Consider the following 18458-nt stretch of genomic DNA (forward strand, 5'->3'; position numbering starts at 1 on the left):
ATGTCATTTGATTCCGAAATTCAGCTAAAAGATTGTATATCTGGACAAACAGTGAGTTTGAATGAATGGATCAAACATGAATTACTTCGTATACAAAACAACATTGAACCAAGACATTGCCACAGTTATAGTGAGCTTGTACAAGTGATCGAAGAGCCTTTCCGGTTTCAAGTGAATAAAGCATCAAAATCTAGTCACGATGATTGCTCAGCACCATTATCTCATCTATCCGATAATCCTACTTTTATTTCCTCTTGTGCAGCACAGTTACACAGCCTGGAGAATATAAGAAAAAGCTTGATGGGAGATAATAGGAGACAGCCAACATCCACTCATCTCTGTCATGCCTTTTTAAAGCTGTTACCGTACGACAACCATGCCCGGTCACCTAGGCAACTCTTGCATGAATTTGATAAATTGCGACTTGACATGAAACAGCAGAGACCAGTTGATCCTTTTGTGTTCAAGGAAAAATTAATGTCAATTCTTTTTGGAAAGATCCAATTAACAGAACAATTGGTCAAGCCATGGCAGCTTATATGTGAGTGGGTCACAGCAGCAACCGAGAGTTGTGATGAAAAAATTGCACATCAATGGATACAGCTTGTCGGAAGTATTTTCATTATTGCAAAGAGACTTTATCATAGAAAATATCGCTTTGTCTGCAAAGACTCATTCGTACCAATAGATTGATTGAGTTGCTCTTTCCTTCCTTTTTTTTAGATATTAACCCTGAGATATGTTAACTTGCACAGCCATCTTTTTTTTTTCTGTAAATCATAGAAATACAGTGTAACCTTTCTTGTTTGCTTTGCCTCAAATTTCATCCTCTTAATTTTGGCACCGATCATCGTAATTATAATAATAATAAAAGTTCTTTATTCTTCTATTATTGTTGATTTACTAATTTCATCTGTAGTGTAACTGCCACTACTGTTACTACTATCAATAGTACTGTTGCTACTATTAGGAGTATTTAAAATGAATTGTTTATATTTTTGATACGGAAATGGTCTTGCTCTTTCTATTGTATCTGAAGGAAATAGCCATTCGAGAAATTTCCAAATTAAATAGTCCAGTGCCATCACCATACAAAATATCTTTCCAGCATACAGTCCACAACCATAATACCTTTTCAGTCTTTCTATCAACGGTGAATTCCTAGTTTGAGAAATTGTCCAATACACTCTTTCAGTTCTTTCTGCTACATTTGACCAGTTATACATGTCCTTGATTTCATTATTAAACTTGCTTGGATCCAATTTGCCAAATCGAAAAGTATGAATCGCCTTTGAAATAGCTATCACAAGATCTGTATATTGTAAGCTACGTTAATTTGTCATTATTTCTAAAAAATATATTTACCGTCCTCTTCGGGTATAGCATAATTTATCATATGACTTGGCAAGACTTCAGGCACACCTCCGACCTTCGTACTTACAACAAACAATCTATACGCGCCCATGTTAATAGGATGTAATATATATACAACATAGTATATGATCTAACCCTGCACAAGCTGCTTCTACAATAGCAATACAAAAAGCTTCGGTTAAACTTGTATTTAAGAATATGTTTCCTTGTATCAACACATTTCGAACCTCATGATGCTTAATAGGCCCTAATAGCTCAATACGATCATGTAGTCCATGTTTTTCCCTCATCTGCTCCAAGTCTATCCTTTTGGGCCCATCTCCTCCGATGATAAAGCGAACATTTCGATACGCTTCACATATACGTGGTATCACGGCCACTAATAAATCAATGCCCTTTCTGTAAACAAGACGGCTGATCACGACAATAGTAATCCAATTTGGATCTGGAGCTGATGGGTCTGGTAGGAAACGAGAGGCGACAATAGCATTTGGAATAACCGAGACATGTTTTGGTGATAATGCTGCTCTTAAAACCGTGTTTTCCTTGCTATTGACAAAAATGAGTCATTTTTTCCAGTTAGCTGTTACTTTATACATCACCTTGTATGAGACACACAGACAACATGATCAACATCACTTAATGTAAATTTAAGTAGCTTGTTTGTCAGTATGGAAGAAGTATCAGCAAAACCAAATAGTGAATGATCTGTAAAGACAGCTTTTAGGCCCATCGTTTTACTATGTAAAATTGCTTCATGACATAGTGCAGAGAATGCTCCGTGACCATGCACGATTTGAATTGACTCGCGAATGAATATATGTCTAAAGAGTGGAAAGAATCCATAAATAGTAGGTAATGTAGCCTCTGAATAGATGACTTTGGCAGGAACATAGTAAACTTTCAGGCCGTTGGTTAAATATCGAACACCTGTTCTGTTTCCATAAGCGTGCGTGACTATAATCACCTTTTTTTATTATTTATGTCGTCTATCTTTTTTTTTTGCTGTTGTTGTTATTTATACCTTGTGTCCTCTCTGTATTAACCGTTGGGATAATTCATATAAATGACTTTCTACTCCTCCCATATTTGGATAAAAAAAATCAGAGACCATACTTTATATTTATAAATAAAAAAAAGTCGATGAAAAACTTATTGCAAATTGTATTATTATTATTTTTTTTTACCAAATGTTGAAGATCATTAAAAAGTATATAGAAATTAGAAAGAAAGAAAAAAAAAAAGGATCATCACAATGTAACCGAAATACAATAAAAAAGTAGACCGGACATTAAAGATTCAATCCAATGAGATTAGATGAAAACATATATCACTTGTATAAAGATGCTCTTGCTTCTTTCATTAGCCTTTGAGCGTATATTTGGATTGGTCAATAAGATTACTTTTCCTATGTTATATTAATACTTTAGAGGTTATTATCAGCATTTTATATTCTTCTCTGCTTGTCAAAAAAAAAGAATTTTAGCCAATCAAAACAGCTTTTTTACTTTCTTATTTTTTTAAGACCTTTTTATTTTTTTTCCAATTGAAAACATGTCTGTAGAAATCGAAGCTGAAGAGTAATTTACATTAGATATTAGCTACTAACTTGTGCTCTTTATTCTAATTTTTTTTATTAATGTAGCGTCATTCGTCTCATCCTACAATTTCTAAAGGAAAACCAGTTTGAGGAAACAGCAGCAACGTTAGAATCGGAAACATCTGTCAAAATTGATACAATTCAAAATAAAGAACAATTTATAAGAGAGATTAAACAGGGAGAATGGGATATTGTGCTACGTCATGTAGTAGATCTGAAGATTCCTGCACAGAAACTAATTGATCTATATGAGCATATCATACTTGAACTTGCTGAGTTACGTGAATTAGGAGCAGCGCGTACACTGTTGAGGCAGACTGAACCCATGTACATATTAAAACAAAAATTTCCTGAAAGATACTTGCGCCTAGAACACACGCTGTCAAGGACATCTTTAGATTCGAGAGAAATCTATCCAAATGGAATGACAAAAGAAAAACGACGACAGACTATAGCACAAGGTAGAATATCCAAAAAACTAGCTTGAAAACATGAAACTAAGTGGTTATTTTTATATAATAGCTTTAATAAATGAAGTGACAATTGTAGAGCCATCCCGCTTAATGACTTTGCTAGGCGATTGTATTAAATGGCAACAGCAGCAAGGATTGCTACCTGTTAACGAGCCCTTTGATTTGTTCCGTGACTCTGATAAAGTGCAAGCAATTGAACAAGATGCTTTTGTGAATTATGGATATGCCAATATTAAAGTAAGTAGCATGAAATGTTTTTATATATAAATGCATTGCTTTTATATATCTCTCTTTTTAAGTTTCCTGGGAAAAACACGTATGCAGAATGCACAGCATTCTCTCCTGATGGACAGTACTTTGCAACAGGGTCTGTTGATGGATTCATTGAAATTTGGAATCATTTGACTGGAAAGTTAAGAAAAGACTTGGAATATCAAGCCGAAGAAAAGCTGATGGCAATGGATCAATCTGTTATTTGTCTAAACTTTAGTTCAAACAGTGAACTATTAGTATCAGGATCTACTGACGGTAAAATAGCTATTTGGAGAGTGCACAGTGGTTTCTGTCAAAGAAGATATTCACCAGCTCACAGTCAAGGTGTAACGGCTGTTTGCTTCAACAAGGACGCTACTGAAATTCTGAGTTGTAGTTACGATCATACAGTCAAAATTCATGAAGTAAAATCTGGAAAGTTGGTACAATCTTTTGAAGGTCATAAAGCATTTGTGAATTCAGTTGTTTATACTTCAGAGTATACACGAGCAATCAGTGCAAGCAGTGATGGTGAAGTCAGGGTAAAACATGGTTTTCTTGCTTTTGCTCCCTTTGTTGTTCTGACGCAAAATGAATAGATATGGGATATCAGCAGTGGTGGTTGCATCTCTTGCTACCCTAAGGACAACATCACAATTCATGCCTTACTAAGTATACCAGATGATCCTAACCATGTAATCCTTGTCAACAAAAGTAATCAACTACATTTGATGAACGGTCGAGGGGAAATTATCAAGTCATATAAACATAACAACAACACAAAAGATTTTATTGCTGGAACAGTTTCTCATCAGGGCTCTCTTTTATATGCAGTTTCTGAAGATTGTACCATGTATTGCTTTAGTACTAAAACAGCAGAGATTATAGGCGAAACAAAATTAAGTCAAAATTCAGAAATCATTGGTATTTCACATCATCCATTATCTAATATTATAGCTGCGAATGATGATGTAGGACGCGTTCATCTTTTTAAAAATAGCGAATAAATTTGTTTACAAAAACGATTGTCAAATAAGCACATGCAAATTAAAAATAAATCTGAAACGAAATAGATAAAGCTTAAAGTGGGAAGGAAGTTTTTTTTCATTTTTATTAACATGGCAATATAGAAAATAGAAGAGAGTTATTCAAAGACAAGTGGAAAGGCATACGTGTTAAAAATTGTAGCCAGTCTCTAGTTGGTAGAAAAAGGACGTTTACCATACTACTTCTCTATGAACCCTAACGTGGCTATCCTCAATGCACCTCAAGGCCACATGCAAAGACCAATAGCACGATTAGTTTCTTCTCTTCACTCTATTGTAAATATCCCTCTCTGTACTATGAACATATAGAAAGGCGATGTATAGTACCAAAGTACTATCTTTTCATCCCGCATTCTATAGTGCCCGCGAGGGGCAGGAAAGGCTGAGGCAGGCCGCCATCACAAACAAACAAGAGGTTGCACAGAAAGCAACGTTAAGTGGTCATGGTCCTTGTCCCAACATACTACTTCCTTTGTCGTCTTCCGACCAAATGCAATTTGATATTGCAATAGAGTTAAGGAGAAAAAAAAAAAGGGGGGTTTTTTAACGTTTTTTACGTACGATTGTCGGATGTTAAAATTGTAACAAAAGTTTTTTTTTTTTTTTTTTTTTTTTCCATAAAATAACTCAATATTAAGTAGTTATCTTTGCGTATAGTCTTTAATTTCCCATCATAAGTGCACGTCACTGTATGGGACCTGAATAAAATCCCTTTTACAAAAAAAAAGTAGTCTTTAATGGACAAACGGTGTCACTACATCTTAATTATTCAGACCAGTTCAACATAATAAAGCACAAAGATATAGAAAATTCCTTTGGGGTCAAGGAATAATCTTTTGTTTTACGCGTTCAAAACTTTATTTTGCATGTCTGAATTGATATAAAGCTTTTGATGTTTTGTCACATAAGCATCTTTGCCAATTCTGTTTTTATAAAATCGTATCAGTGCTGTAAAGTAAGATACAAAAGCTTATCTTTTTCTGATTCGTTTAATTTTAAAACTTTTAAAAAATGTACCTTTATTTTCCAAAAAGTACTTCTTTTTTGAATATTTGTAGTTGAATAATCAAGAAGAAAAAATCCAAGCTAAAATCAAAAAGGTCAACTTAACAATCCAATAAGTTTCTTTAATATGGTACAACTACATTTATACCTGTGCTTTTTATGAAAAATTGCTATTTGGCGTTACATAGCCAATTGTGTTACTTATTGGAGGGCATAACCATAAAGAATACCCCTATCATTTACAGAAATAAAAAACCAATGAAATAATTGCTCAATTTACACAGGTACATTAATCTGCACAAAATAGTAAATAAGGACTAATAACGTCTGTTTCATGTTTTCTTTCTTAAATACTTGCGTGCCGTATGAGATCACTGTAGATCCCCGTGCTATAAAGCTACAGTCGTGCCCAGATAACACATACAAGCAAATTTAGCCAATTGGTTTGTTCAACCTTAGTTTTTTCGCTATTAATTTATAAAAAAAACGATGTTTGTAACAAGCAGTTTTTTGATCTATCATATTAGCATTCACTCATTTCTTGTAAATAAGACTCAAAGGCACATAAATTAGAGTCTGTTGGGATCTTATGAATAATGGAGCTTATTCTATGTAATTAAAATAAAAGAATTTTTTGGATATACTAAAATGAATAAAAGCTATTACTTTAATAAATGAAAAGAGTTAAGACACTGTTGCAATCCATCTGAAATTGATAGAATGAAAAGATTTTTTATAGTTGTTTGTCTATTCATGACATATTCAAGAAGCAAAAATACATGGATGTCTGTTGGCTCAGGTCATTTTTCTTAAATTTTTAATCATATTTTTAATATCATTTTCTTCTCTTTTAGGCTCTTAACTAATATTACATGTATTCTTTCATCGGGCGTTAAATATACGCGCACAAAAAAAAAATCTGGCGAAAAAAAAAAAGGAACGCGTCTATTTTTTTCTTTCAGCTTCTCTCCTATCTTTTTAAATAATGTCACTTGTAAACATTTTAAACATTCAAGTTTTGGATAATCCAACTGCTTTTACAAACCCTTTCCAATTTGAAATTACATTTGAATGTAACGCACCACTTGAAGATGGTAAGTTGACAAATAATAAAAATACACAGTGTTTACTAGAATTATAAAAAGATCTTGAATGGAAAATGGTTTATGTTGGTGCAGCTGAGACATCAGAATACGATCAAGTTCTTGAATCTATTATGGTTGGTCCTATTCCTGTTGGTACCAACAAATTTGTGTTTGCTGTAAGAACGGTTTTGAAGAATTAATATATAGAAATGAATTTGTATTGAGATAGTCTTCTTGCTAGGCTGATGCACCCAAGATTGAGTTGTTGCCAAAGAAGGATTTATTGGAGGTTACAGTTGTCTTATTAAGCTGTCTTTACAAAGAAAAGGAGTTTGTACGTGTGGGATACTATGTTAACAACGAGTATACCGAAGAAGAATTACGTGAAAATCCACCTGAGGATGTTGTGATTGAGAAGTTGCAGAGAAACATTTTGGCTGATAAGCCAAAGGTTACCAGGTAAAATAAAAAACAAAATCTATTTTCAGCATTTGCTCACTTTTTTCAAGATACACAATTGACTGGTCAAACCAACAAAATCAGATCCCTCAACAAACAGAACCTGCTGACCAGGTAAGCATAAAAAAAAAGTATATTGCAAATTTAAAATGTAATCGTCTTTCATTAGGATATGATGGTTCAATAAAACAACCCGCTTTTTATGTACAATACTTTATTAAAAAATAATAAACTTATTCCTGTTTGTTAAAGGAGAGTGGCTCTCTCTGGCTTGTTGTTTCATAAAGTGCATTTAAAAAATTGAAGCGACGGATGTGTCTTTTGGTATATTGTATAGCAGCAGATATGTCTTTCTTCTCTTCCTCTTCCATTTCCTCTTCTTCACTATCGCTTAAATCAACACACGAGAAACCGGCAAATGTTTGATGGGCTTTTCTGCTAACATCAGCCAATTTAATACGCGCCATTTTTTCTTCAAGCTCAAGCACTTTTTTATCTTTTGATTGTAATTCGTTTTGAAGTTCACTTATTCTCTTGTTAAATGAATAATAGCTCCATAAACTAAGAAAAAGAAAGCAAAATATTATAGCTTGTATACATAAAAGATATAAAATAAAATTACCCTTCTTCCTGAACTTTACTGCGTTTCACGTTTTCTAATACATTAAATTCCAATTGATTAACCATTGTATTGAAGGCATCTACTCTAGCTTCAAGTAAATCCAATTCCTTTTTAGTTTCTGCACTTAATTCTCTGTTGTTTGATCGATCATTCATACGCTCATTTAGACTTTTTGTTAAAAACGCCTTGATATCGTCTCTTTCATTAATGACTACAATTTGTATAAAATATTAAAGGCTTTCCTATTTTTAAACTTTAAAAAAAAGACTTTACACTTTTCTGTTTCTGCAACAATGAAATGCACTGATTTCGTCCTGTTTTCAATGCTGAGTTGGTTATCTTGAATATTTTTAATTAAACTGTCTATAAGCTTGCCAAATGATTCCACATCAGTCAATTCCCATTTTGTAGTTGAATCCTTCAAATGCTCTACTGTTTTGACACTTTGCTGTTCACCTTTGAGTATAATCTGAGAAATTTCCTTTTGTATCTCTGATAGCTAAGGAGCAAATGAAATAAGTATATGCTTTTCTCGTCTACTATTCTTATGAATTTTAACCTTTTTAATATCTTTGCAAACGCGAAGATAAGCGTCTTCAAATCGAGTTGCCATACCCTCCTTTTCAGATTGCGCAATTACCTTAACGGCACTCGGTTTACTAGTTGTCTGAGAGCTTACTGTATCTTTTCCAGAAGATTGTATATTTGCAGCTGGCGTTACGGCTTTAAGGGTAGATTCATTGGTTAATGGTGCGGCTGTTGCGCTACTTGTCAGTGGTTTAGTTGTAGAAGCCGAAGGCAAATTAGATCCAAATCCTCCTAAATTAAAAGACTATGAAGATAAATAATATAAGTGACCTTTTTTGATTTTATTAAAGTGAATAATATCATTTTTAATCTTACACCAAATGTATTGCTTCCTTCTTTATTCATATTTACAGACTGCAAATAATAATAACAAATAAAAAAAAAAATACGCGGTTTGTTCAACAACTCCAGAAAAAAATAGCAACGCATAAAAAACAGCGTCACATTTTAAGGACTATACATGTAACCAATCAATCCACAAAGCAATTTAAATATCAAGAATAGCTATTAATTAATAAAGATAGACAATTTCAAAAGTAATTCATATAATTTCATCTAAAGGAAGACATGGGTATAGCGCAGCAAGTGGTGCGTGCCAAAATAGAAGTATCAGCGGAAGCACATTGTTTCTCAGAAATAGAATTGTCTCTTAGAACTTTTATTTGTTGAACTTTAATGATTCTGATAATATATATTTTATGCCTATCTGCTATTAGCAGCGTCCTATTCAAGCCAGAATACCGCTAAAGCCATTATAGTTAATTGAAATAAGTCTGTTCAGCATGTTCTTTAATACTTTTAACATTTTCTTGATTTTCTCCAATTGGTGATTTTTATTTATTATATCCATTTGAGCATTTGATGCTTGTAGCTATTGATCCCTGGTAAACCTTACAAGTTTATAGCAATCGAATATGCTCAACCATTGTTGGGTTTAAAGACGCTTTGACACCGTATTTTGTCATACGATATGTTTAATACCTTACTGTCAAGTTACTGTAGATTTCAAAACATGATAGTTATATCATCGTCAACCATATACTTTCATAGGAACGCCTTTTTTTTTATTGACGCTGAACTCTTCTTTTCTCACAAGTTTGCAAAGATAGTAGCTAACGTTAAAATCGTTACAATGTGAGATACTAAGTGACAGAAATGCATCTTGAATGATGAACTTTATGGACAAAACTTATTCAAATAACCTTCCTTCTCGTACCTTTCAAATTAAGTGGTTTCCCTAATCCACAAGGCTTGATAGGACACAATATTCGCAAGGCATTGGTTATGGTGAATTTCCTGCTCTCCAATTGTATCAATTCTACTGGTTTCGACAGGATATTGTCTACTAGATTCTATGTATAAATAGTTCGCATTCGATTAGAATATTTATTGGCGATCAATTGGTTCACTATTTTCTAAGTTAAAGTATTAGAAGATGTCCAGAACGAATGCTTACGAGGAATATATGGTACATTTAAAAGAGATTCTATTAAAGTCATACATTTGCTAACAATAGAAAATCATATAAATATCTTTAAGTTCAATTTCTCTTTCGATCATTCAGGTTACCTACAGACATTTTCCTAACAAAGTTTATATCACAAACTTTCTGAGTCCCCACATTGGAAAAGCGTACCTCCTCCAATCAAAGATCTCAATCTCAGAACTTTCAAGTTTATCGAGACAATTCCTGTAACAGGACTTAAATTATCAAAAACAGTACAAGACTCAAAACTGCCTTCTTGCTGTTGGTCAATGGCCTCATTTAATGGAATTCTTTGCTTGTCAATGACCAGAATAGAACATAGCTGATGCATAAGATGACATCTTGGATAGTTTTCAAATGGCAAATCCAGTCCTTGTATCCTTTATCTAGACGTTCATAAAACAGCATGAAATTCACCGTTCCAACATGCACTGTCGACTACAGATGTCAAGTGCTATTGAAGATCCTTCTTTTTTTTAAATCTTTTAATAATAAATAAGTGATAAGAATGTTACTATCCTTTACTTGCTATTCAATAGACCTTTTTGCCCTTGACTCCAAAGAGTTTTTTTTTATTTATTTCTAATTATTTTCTGTTGAGATTGGTCTGGTCTAGGTGAACAGATGTAAGTATCACACGCTAAATTGGATTTAGTAGATAAATGACCAAGAGTTTTCCTTGCATGTAACTTTGTTCCAGCTTTCCCCACATCAGACTAGTTTGTATTCTCGTAGTCAACTTTATTTCTCCTCACTACAAGGCCACGTGTATACTCTAAATGGATTCTTGATGTAACATCTTTGCACCCGATAGCTCCGGTGTTATTTTTAGCCACTGTTGTCCAGACTTGTGGACTTCCCCATCGGAAGAGAAAATACAATTGTTTATAACCTAAGATTAATCGACACAAAATAGACAATTGTTTTTTTAAAAAAAATAATTTATTAAATTTAAACAATGGGCAAACTTCCGTGCGCTGCTATTATACAGAAATCACGTTCGAAGGGTATGTTCTCAGCGAGGTAAAAACCAAGCACCCCTAGTGCCGATTGTGTTCAAATTATAAAAAGTCAGAGAACCAACCAACAATTGACAAAGAAACCTGTGAAAAAAAAAAAAAGTAAGCCCATTTTGAGAGAAAGTTAAGCCGTAGCGGCCAACTTCTCTTCCTTAGCTTGTCTAGCAAGAGAAGCACGGACAGCACAAGCAGCCTTTTGACCGGAGATCAGCATGGCTCCAAAGGTAGGACCCTAGATTCAATGGGTTAGATTATGTTATATTACTTTGTTCGAATACCATTCGGGGAGCACCGTCGAGTTCGGCGAGCTCCATACCCTAAATAAACGAGTTTAATAAGCCATCGTAAAGAAAAATAAGAGCGCTTACAGTAACAACCATGCCGGGAACAACTTCACGCGTGTATCGAACAATATCATCTTCAGCAGCGTTCATGTCAAGAGAAAGCATACCTTTCTTCTGGTCAATTAAGCCGATAGACTCAAGTCGTTTTACACCACTAGCACCCATAGGTCCGTCATGTCCAGTACCAGACACGATGACCTTTGCTTCAATGACATTAGGATCCATACAAGATTGAGTATCGTGATTGAGTGAGACAAGAGTCCAGTTTGTTACAACACCAGCAACCTTGTTTTTCTTGACAATGAGATCTTCAACAGCGGTTGCATTGAAAAGTTTAACATTAGGACGCATCAAGATTTTAGACAAGATAGTAGAAGTAAACAAAGCAGCATGTTTGACTACAACGTAATCATCTTTTTCATCGTAAGGAATCTCGAGCTCATCAAGGAATTTGTCAGCGGGCTTGCGAACTACCATAGCAGAGAAAAGTTGACCACCCAACCAGCATCCACCACCAGGTGAAACACTTTGTTCGATGATAGCAATCTTAAGACTAGGATCCTTGGATAATTCCCACGCACAAGAGAGGCCTGCACTACCACAACCGACAATAACAACATCCGATTCGGCATAGTGAAGCATATCGTTCATATAACGAGTTACCATCTCACGACTTACTTGTGATTCACGGATGGGAGCAAACTTGTAGCCATCAAAGTGTTCCAAGCCTAAGGTAGGGTTGTATTCTTCACCACCTAAACGATGACCTTGGGTAAGAGTAACTGTAGCAGACATAACGTATAAAAAATAGATATGAGATAAAAGAAAAATAAATGAATTTTCCCACTTCTCTTTAAATACACAAAGCAGGGGTCATCTTTTTCCCATGACATTATCATTCAATTACAATGTTTATCAGTCATTGGCAGCACAAGATGGTGCTTTGCTTTATTCATCTCGAATCGGGGCGGAACGCTAACCAAACATGAAAGAGATCCGAGATTTAAGTGGTCACGTTTGAAACAGCGCATACTTTAGACGTGTAAACAACTCCATGAATGAATCATAGTGTCCACCAGTAGTCTCAATTGAGGGCTGGATTGCGATTTGAATGGCGATAAGAGTTTCAATTTTGTAGATCCCAAAATTGAGCACAGTATACTGGAAACTTGAATCTCAGTTTTATATTTACTAAAAGCCGGGTACCTTTAATCATCAGTCGATAAAAGTACAATTGATTAAAGACTGATAAGTTATGAATGCTGATATTAATCAAGTAGGTTGAATTGATTTGGTCCTTGAGATACTATTTAATTTAAAAAGACGTGAAATAGACTGGACTCCTCATTATCTTTACTCTTCTTTTTTGGTACATTCTTATTTAATTGAGACTGGTAAAAGAAACCAATAAATGGATGACATACTATCAAAAATTTAATACTATATTAATACTTTGAACGCGTTAAATGACAACAGCCTATGAATTAATGTTTGTTTGTATTTGATAAAGATTTTTTATTGTCTGTTAATTCTATATTCTAAGTTTAAAGCATAAGGCTTGTCTTAATTCACATTTATAGTTTACTTTAAGCCTGTTAACACAAAATGAATTACAAATTAAATAGCATGTGAGCTTGCAAAGCAAAATATACCATTTATTATAACATAAACCTACCATTAAGCAATAGTTTTTCATTATTATGAACATTTGATAAATTTCGTTTTATTAAATAGTTGATATTTTTCACACCAATTCTACAAGGGTTGATATTAAAAAAAAAAAAAAAAAAAAAAAAAAAAATAGGAAAACAAAGATACACGGGTATAATACGTCTTAATATCACTCATAATTAAATATCGAAACCAGAAAAGAATGACATAGTCTTGTATTAGAGAATATTCTTCTCCATCTTTTGGAAAACTGTATAAACCGTGTCATTCATTCTGTTATGTTTTGTACTATTATTCCTCAAAAAGACCATTCTACAAGGGTAATAAGCAGCCATAAGAATGGTAACACAAGCCATATGGAAGTAAAACCTTCATCACACCAACACAAAGGAAACTAACATCAAAATGATCGAGGCTTCCAATACTCAAAACATTAACAAAAGACCCATGACCCACTTTTATTGCTTTAAAGTAGAACACATAGCTATGTCACCAGAAAGGAAACTTGAGACTTTTTCATTTGTCATATCATCTGGGACCTTGCATACAAGTTGTTGGTCTTCAAACTGCTTGCCAATATAATCTCCATATATCTTCCCATCTGCTGGCTATTGATAAGTATTGATTAGAATAGTACCACTTTCACAAATGTTCCTTTGTCTTGAGAGTAACCTAAGCAACCCTTATAAGTGTAGAAAGATGGATCAAGACTATCGTGGTTATCAAACTTCGTTTATGTTATGGTTTTTCTCATTTTGATAATAGTACCAGTGATAAAATTACTAGATATACAAGGATAGCTTGCAAGTCATCTCCCAGAAAATAAAATAAGAGCTAGATACTTTTTTTTGAGAAATATAGTACAATCTTAACATATACTTAATGAGTACCGCTACTACAAATATCAAAATGAATAATTTGCAATTCAACACATTTCTTGCCTAAGAGATCTCAATAAAAAATTCATCTTTTCCAGTACAAGTCTATGGAGCAAACAGGTTTTTTTTATCATTTTAGAGTCAATACTATTCTTTTATACAGCAACATTTGCATGCTGTGTATCTGCACAGCAGAGGGCAAATTCCGTACTTAAGAGAGAAATGGGTATGATTCACTTGCTGCCGTATCCCGACATACTTTAAACTTGATTCATGTTCAATTTATAAGAAATCAAAGTAACGACTACTTTACAAAGATTATCGCAGTCTTTTCTCTACTATTCGGTTATAACTAATTCCTCTTCTTTAACTCAATACAAGTTGTTTTAATGTAGCTCCTGATGCAATGCCACATAAATGAAAGTAGATTCATTTAAAAAATAATTATAAACAGTCCTCTTGCATAACCAGGAACAGATCTTCATAGTAAAATTTATTTATACTAGATATGCAGCTATAATTACTTGGAGTATCTTGAAAATTATTTAATTGAATCTTCATGAAAAAGGTATAAGTATTAGAAACAATGATATTAAATGAAAATGTAACTTCTTTAAGTCTCGTTGAATTTTATAGTCTTTTTATTCTTTCGAGGTACACACTTGCAAACTCACGAGATTAAAGCAGCATCGTTAGAACATTATGCTAATGCGAAGACATATTTCAAACGCGTTACTATATAATTGAACCATCAAAATTCATTTATGACGTTGTACTATAAGAATAAAAGAAGTAGTAAACATAATAACATGGTGAATGACACATTATTACCTATAGATTAGAAATCTCCCAACTAGATTCTTTTATCTATAAAATGAAAGAATACTCTATTCCCAAATATTCTATATGCGAAGTTATAGAGCTGAAAACTTGTTGAATGATTCGCTAACAATGCAGCTTATATTAGCCAGCTCTGGTTGATACCTCATACATAGCCAATAAACTAAACTCACTTTTCAAAACCAAAACCACCCTATATTTAAATAAATACCAAGTATCACTTTAATGCAGCAAAGTATGACAAGAACCGTTATACATTATTCGATTTCTAGCTTTGAATAAAAGAAAAATTCTTTAATATTTATAAAAATGTATGTTATATTCAAAGATATAAATCTTTTATTTCAAGCTTATTGTTATCGTGATTTGTTTACAGCGTTTGAATTTTAATAATTACACTTACAAGCTGTTAATTACTAGGAAGAAGCAGCGTCAGTGGCAGGAGCAGCAGCATCAGTGGCAGAAGCTTCATTAGCAGTGTAATTAAAATAATCAGCGGGTGTAATATCAAGAGCATCAGTAGGATCGAAATGCGTGATAGTATCTGCTTGGGCATCAGTGGGTGAGCCGGCATTATCTATACTGGAACTATTATCCCTTCTGACAGCAGCAGCAGAATATTTGTCAACGAAGCAGACTAAGGCCAAAGTTGCTAAGATAAGAAGAGATCGCATATCGGATTTTTTTTTTTTTTTTTTTTTTTTTTTTTTTTTTTTTTTTTTTTGCAAAAGAGAAAAACCTACTGCTCTTTTATATTACTACCTTTCTATTCACAAAGCACGGATAGCTTGATTCTTCTTATAGTAAAGCGCACGAAAGCAAAGAAAAAATGATTGTCATTATGCATAGTTGTTCTAAATCAACAAATGGTTGAACGCTGTTTTGTAAGCACAAGCTGTACAAAGCATATAAAGAAGCCAATGCAACTAGGAAATAAATACAAGATCAAATTAGCTCATCCTTGACAGAATCATCTTGTATTCCAAAGAATTTTAAGCCTCTAAAGCTAGTCTCAATATAAAGTTTCTTGCCATACTCTAACTTCTGCAAGAATTGCATCATTGGTATTGAGAAGAAAATAACTGAACTACTACAAAATTTTTTAACCAATTCAAGCCAAGGCAAAAAAAAGCGTCCAATAAATGTAGCAAACGTGTATTTGCATTTATAATAATAATAGTAATAATAATAATAGAAAAAGAAAAAGAAAAGGAACTTTGAATTCATAAAATTAAACAAATCAAGTAAATATAAATGAACCACCAAGATTTTACATTGTAATGCGTTTCAGAACATCGTATTTTCCGCAAAAGAAGGCCGTCCACTACAGCTAAAAGTTAAATATAACGACAAGATTGTATTTTACTATAACAGTCCACGTTGTGAAATTTGATAAAATAACTAAATCATGAAGATGATTATAAAATTGGCACTAATGCAACAATACAAAAAAAAACATCTTTATAAAGTTTGCTTAATTAGCAGTTTACTTTTTATCCCTTGAAACAAACAGCTGTGTGTTCCATATAATTAAAAAAAGAATAGAGCAAGCTACAGAGTATTGCATTTGAAAAGTATCTTGATATAAGAAGGGGGTGTCTAAAAACCAGAAAAACAATAATTTAATGTTAGAATAGATGTTAAGAAATTGCAAAGGCTGCATGATCGTCTTCTTTTTGCAACATTAACCTTACATATATAGTTACAGCAAGGGGCACAGGGTTAAAAAAAACAATCTTCATTTTTTCATTAATTAACTTTTTTAGATTAATGTAATTAAACAACCACTACATATAGAACTCAAGTAGGAGAACATTTTGGATATATACACTCTAGTTGGGAAGACACAGCTTACAAGATTTCGAATTCTTGTTTCTTATCAAAGTTTTTATTTTCTCACTTTTTTTTTTTTAAAAAAAAAAAAAAAAAAAAAAATAGTCAAGCTTAGTCTTTATAGTAATATTAGCTGAAGGGAGCTTTAGTAAAGGCAGATAGGCTGACAAAAAAGCTTGGCAATAGCTTTAAAATACCTGTGGAATACATTAATAGTTATCAGGATGCAAGTTAAGCTTACCTTATATACAAGTGAGAGATGCTGCGGCTTAGTTTTGTAAATAAGGTATTAGTAAGAATAAATATTATGATAGAACAACAGATTGTAGACAAAAGTGAAGTCTGTTAGAAACCAATATATTGACATGAAGGGCAGAAACTTTACTCCATTCAGCTACTCAAAATAGCTCAATTTTGCATCAATGTTCTTTTTTAACATGTGTTTCACTGTCTATTAAGATCAGAAGCTATTAAAACTGAAGATAATTTCAAATACTATGTGGCTATATTAAGTAGGTATTTGTGAGATATTTTCTAAATTCATTTGCCTCTCAGCAATTAACAATCTAGTTAAACGAGAACATGTTGTTCAAGGAATGAAATAACGCGTAAACTAGTCTTTTTCTTCAAATTTATATCGAGAAGACCTAATAGCCTGATAGTACAAGCATCACTGATTTCATTTTTTAAACTGTTGAAAGTATGTTTGTACGTTCTATTTAATGAAATGGGTGGCTAAAATAAAAGACTTTTATTGCTGTAAAGGGAAGAGAGCAAGTTGTAGTCCCTGCATTAGCATAAATGACACATCCATTATACGCAATTTTACAAAAAATCGTGGCTGATACAAAAAAAAAGGATTGCTTAGAATCCAAGTACGGCAAACTTTAAAGTGTAACTAATCATAAAGTATAGCTCAAAAAGATATGAAATACGCCTTATGCCCCCATATGATGGCATTAGTACCGTATTTTAAACATTATAGGTATTTATTAATAATACTCTTTTGCTCTATACTTGTTTTTTTCAAAGTGGTTTGCTCATCGAAAGAAAAATTTCTAAAAATCCGATGAGGGGTTTTTTTTGCTTGCTTGCTGATAAGCATTCAATTTTCTTGATATGCAGATAAAGAGCAATTTCTCCATTCTTACGAGATTTAAGCAAGCTTATAGAAGACCTGGTTTATCTTTATCTGAAGCACCTCACTCTATTATATATAGTACATTCACTATCCATAGCTATATCGTTTCAGTCATCATGAATATTATTTACTCATTTTCTGAGAAATGCATTTGTCTTGATCATCAAGCTCTAATGTTTCACTAACTGCGTAATTACCATTGGCATTAAAAGAAAGTAGTTGCCGAGTAAAATAATCTCTACAAGATGAATAAAAACCCTATTTTAAATAAGCAAACCTCTATGAAGAATGACTAGTGGGAATTAGTATTGAAGCTTGTATTTGGTATAAGCCTATGCCGTATAATGATCGGATTGAGAAGAACATCACAATTGTTATTAGAGATAGATCATACGTCCTACTCGAAGAAGATACCAAGTAAAGCTGAGGAGAATAGGATGTGCAACACCATTGCTTTGTTACATTGATAAATAGCATTGTTCCATGATGTTGGTATAGCAGATTAATCTTAGCTTAGCATCATCCAGATAGACAGTGAATTGGTATACTGTATGATACAAAGGAGGGTCCAGATAATGAACCTAGGTCCAGCTTGTACAATCATGTAAAGCACATTATACTAACTCATTTCTATGGCACATAAACATCACCTTTAATCACAAGAAAACACAAAAAAGCATTTATAATGTCTCACTAGCCACAATCAAGTTGAGTATAAAATAAAAATAAAAACTACCAGATG

The 18458-nt window shown here is 33.1% G+C and overlaps 7 protein-coding genes across 7 annotated transcripts; 3 read left to right on the top strand and 4 right to left on the bottom strand.

Annotated features, from left to right (window-relative positions):
• On the top strand, nucleotides 1–693 carry RO3G_07781 (uncharacterized protein; the record flags this gene model as incomplete). Its single annotated transcript, XM_067662371.1, has 1 exon — nucleotides 1–693. One exon carries the CDS (start codon nucleotides 1–3, stop codon nucleotides 691–693), a length of 693 nt encoding a protein of 230 aa, XP_067518472.1.
• A 163-nt stretch (nucleotides 694–856) lies between these two features.
• Nucleotides 857–2461, bottom strand: RO3G_07782 (uncharacterized protein; the record flags this gene model as incomplete). The annotated part of the gene is made up of 8 exons (XM_067662372.1): nucleotides 857–876; nucleotides 905–963; nucleotides 1225–1312; nucleotides 1366–1451; nucleotides 1510–1923; nucleotides 1977–2082; nucleotides 2116–2341; nucleotides 2399–2461. The coding sequence occupies 8 exons, from the start codon at nucleotides 2459–2461 to the stop codon at nucleotides 857–859; spliced, it is 1062 nt and encodes a 353-aa protein (XP_067518473.1).
• Nucleotides 2462–2928: 467 nt separating this feature from the next.
• RO3G_07783 (uncharacterized protein) lies at nucleotides 2929–4298 on the top strand (the record flags this gene model as incomplete). The annotated part of the gene is made up of 4 exons (XM_067662373.1): nucleotides 2929–2954; nucleotides 3020–3435; nucleotides 3497–3684; nucleotides 3747–4298. The coding sequence occupies 4 exons, from the start codon at nucleotides 2929–2931 to the stop codon at nucleotides 4296–4298; spliced, it is 1182 nt and encodes a 393-aa protein (XP_067518474.1).
• A 2437-nt stretch (nucleotides 4299–6735) lies between these two features.
• On the top strand, nucleotides 6736–7481 carry RO3G_07784 (uncharacterized protein; the record flags this gene model as incomplete). The annotated part of the gene is made up of 5 exons (XM_067662374.1): nucleotides 6736–6844; nucleotides 6896–7011; nucleotides 7077–7294; nucleotides 7345–7408; nucleotides 7464–7481. 5 exons carry the CDS (start codon nucleotides 6736–6738, stop codon nucleotides 7479–7481), a joined length of 525 nt encoding a protein of 174 aa, XP_067518475.1.
• A 339-nt stretch (nucleotides 7482–7820) lies between these two features.
• RO3G_07785 (uncharacterized protein) lies at nucleotides 7821–8849 on the bottom strand (the record flags this gene model as incomplete). Its single annotated transcript, XM_067662375.1, has 5 exons — nucleotides 7821–7855; nucleotides 7936–8127; nucleotides 8190–8415; nucleotides 8557–8748; nucleotides 8820–8849. The coding sequence occupies 5 exons, from the start codon at nucleotides 8847–8849 to the stop codon at nucleotides 7821–7823; spliced, it is 675 nt and encodes a 224-aa protein (XP_067518476.1).
• A 2284-nt stretch (nucleotides 8850–11133) lies between these two features.
• Nucleotides 11134–12148, bottom strand: RO3G_07786 (thiamine thiazole synthase; the record flags this gene model as incomplete). The annotated part of the gene is made up of 3 exons (XM_067662376.1): nucleotides 11134–11241; nucleotides 11288–11326; nucleotides 11378–12148. The coding sequence occupies 3 exons, from the start codon at nucleotides 12146–12148 to the stop codon at nucleotides 11134–11136; spliced, it is 918 nt and encodes a 305-aa protein (XP_067518477.1).
• A 3010-nt stretch (nucleotides 12149–15158) lies between these two features.
• On the bottom strand, nucleotides 15159–15416 carry RO3G_07787 (uncharacterized protein; the record flags this gene model as incomplete). Its single annotated transcript, XM_067662377.1, has 1 exon — nucleotides 15159–15416. The coding sequence occupies one exon, from the start codon at nucleotides 15414–15416 to the stop codon at nucleotides 15159–15161; it is 258 nt and encodes an 85-aa protein (XP_067518478.1).
• Nucleotides 15417–18458: the final 3042 nt, after the last annotated feature.

Source organism: Rhizopus delemar, genomic scaffold (assembly GCF_000149305.1).
Source record: "Rhizopus delemar RA 99-880 supercont3.5 genomic scaffold, whole genome shotgun sequence".
NCBI classification, from domain to species: domain Eukaryota; kingdom Fungi; phylum Mucoromycota; class Mucoromycetes; order Mucorales; family Rhizopodaceae; genus Rhizopus; species Rhizopus delemar.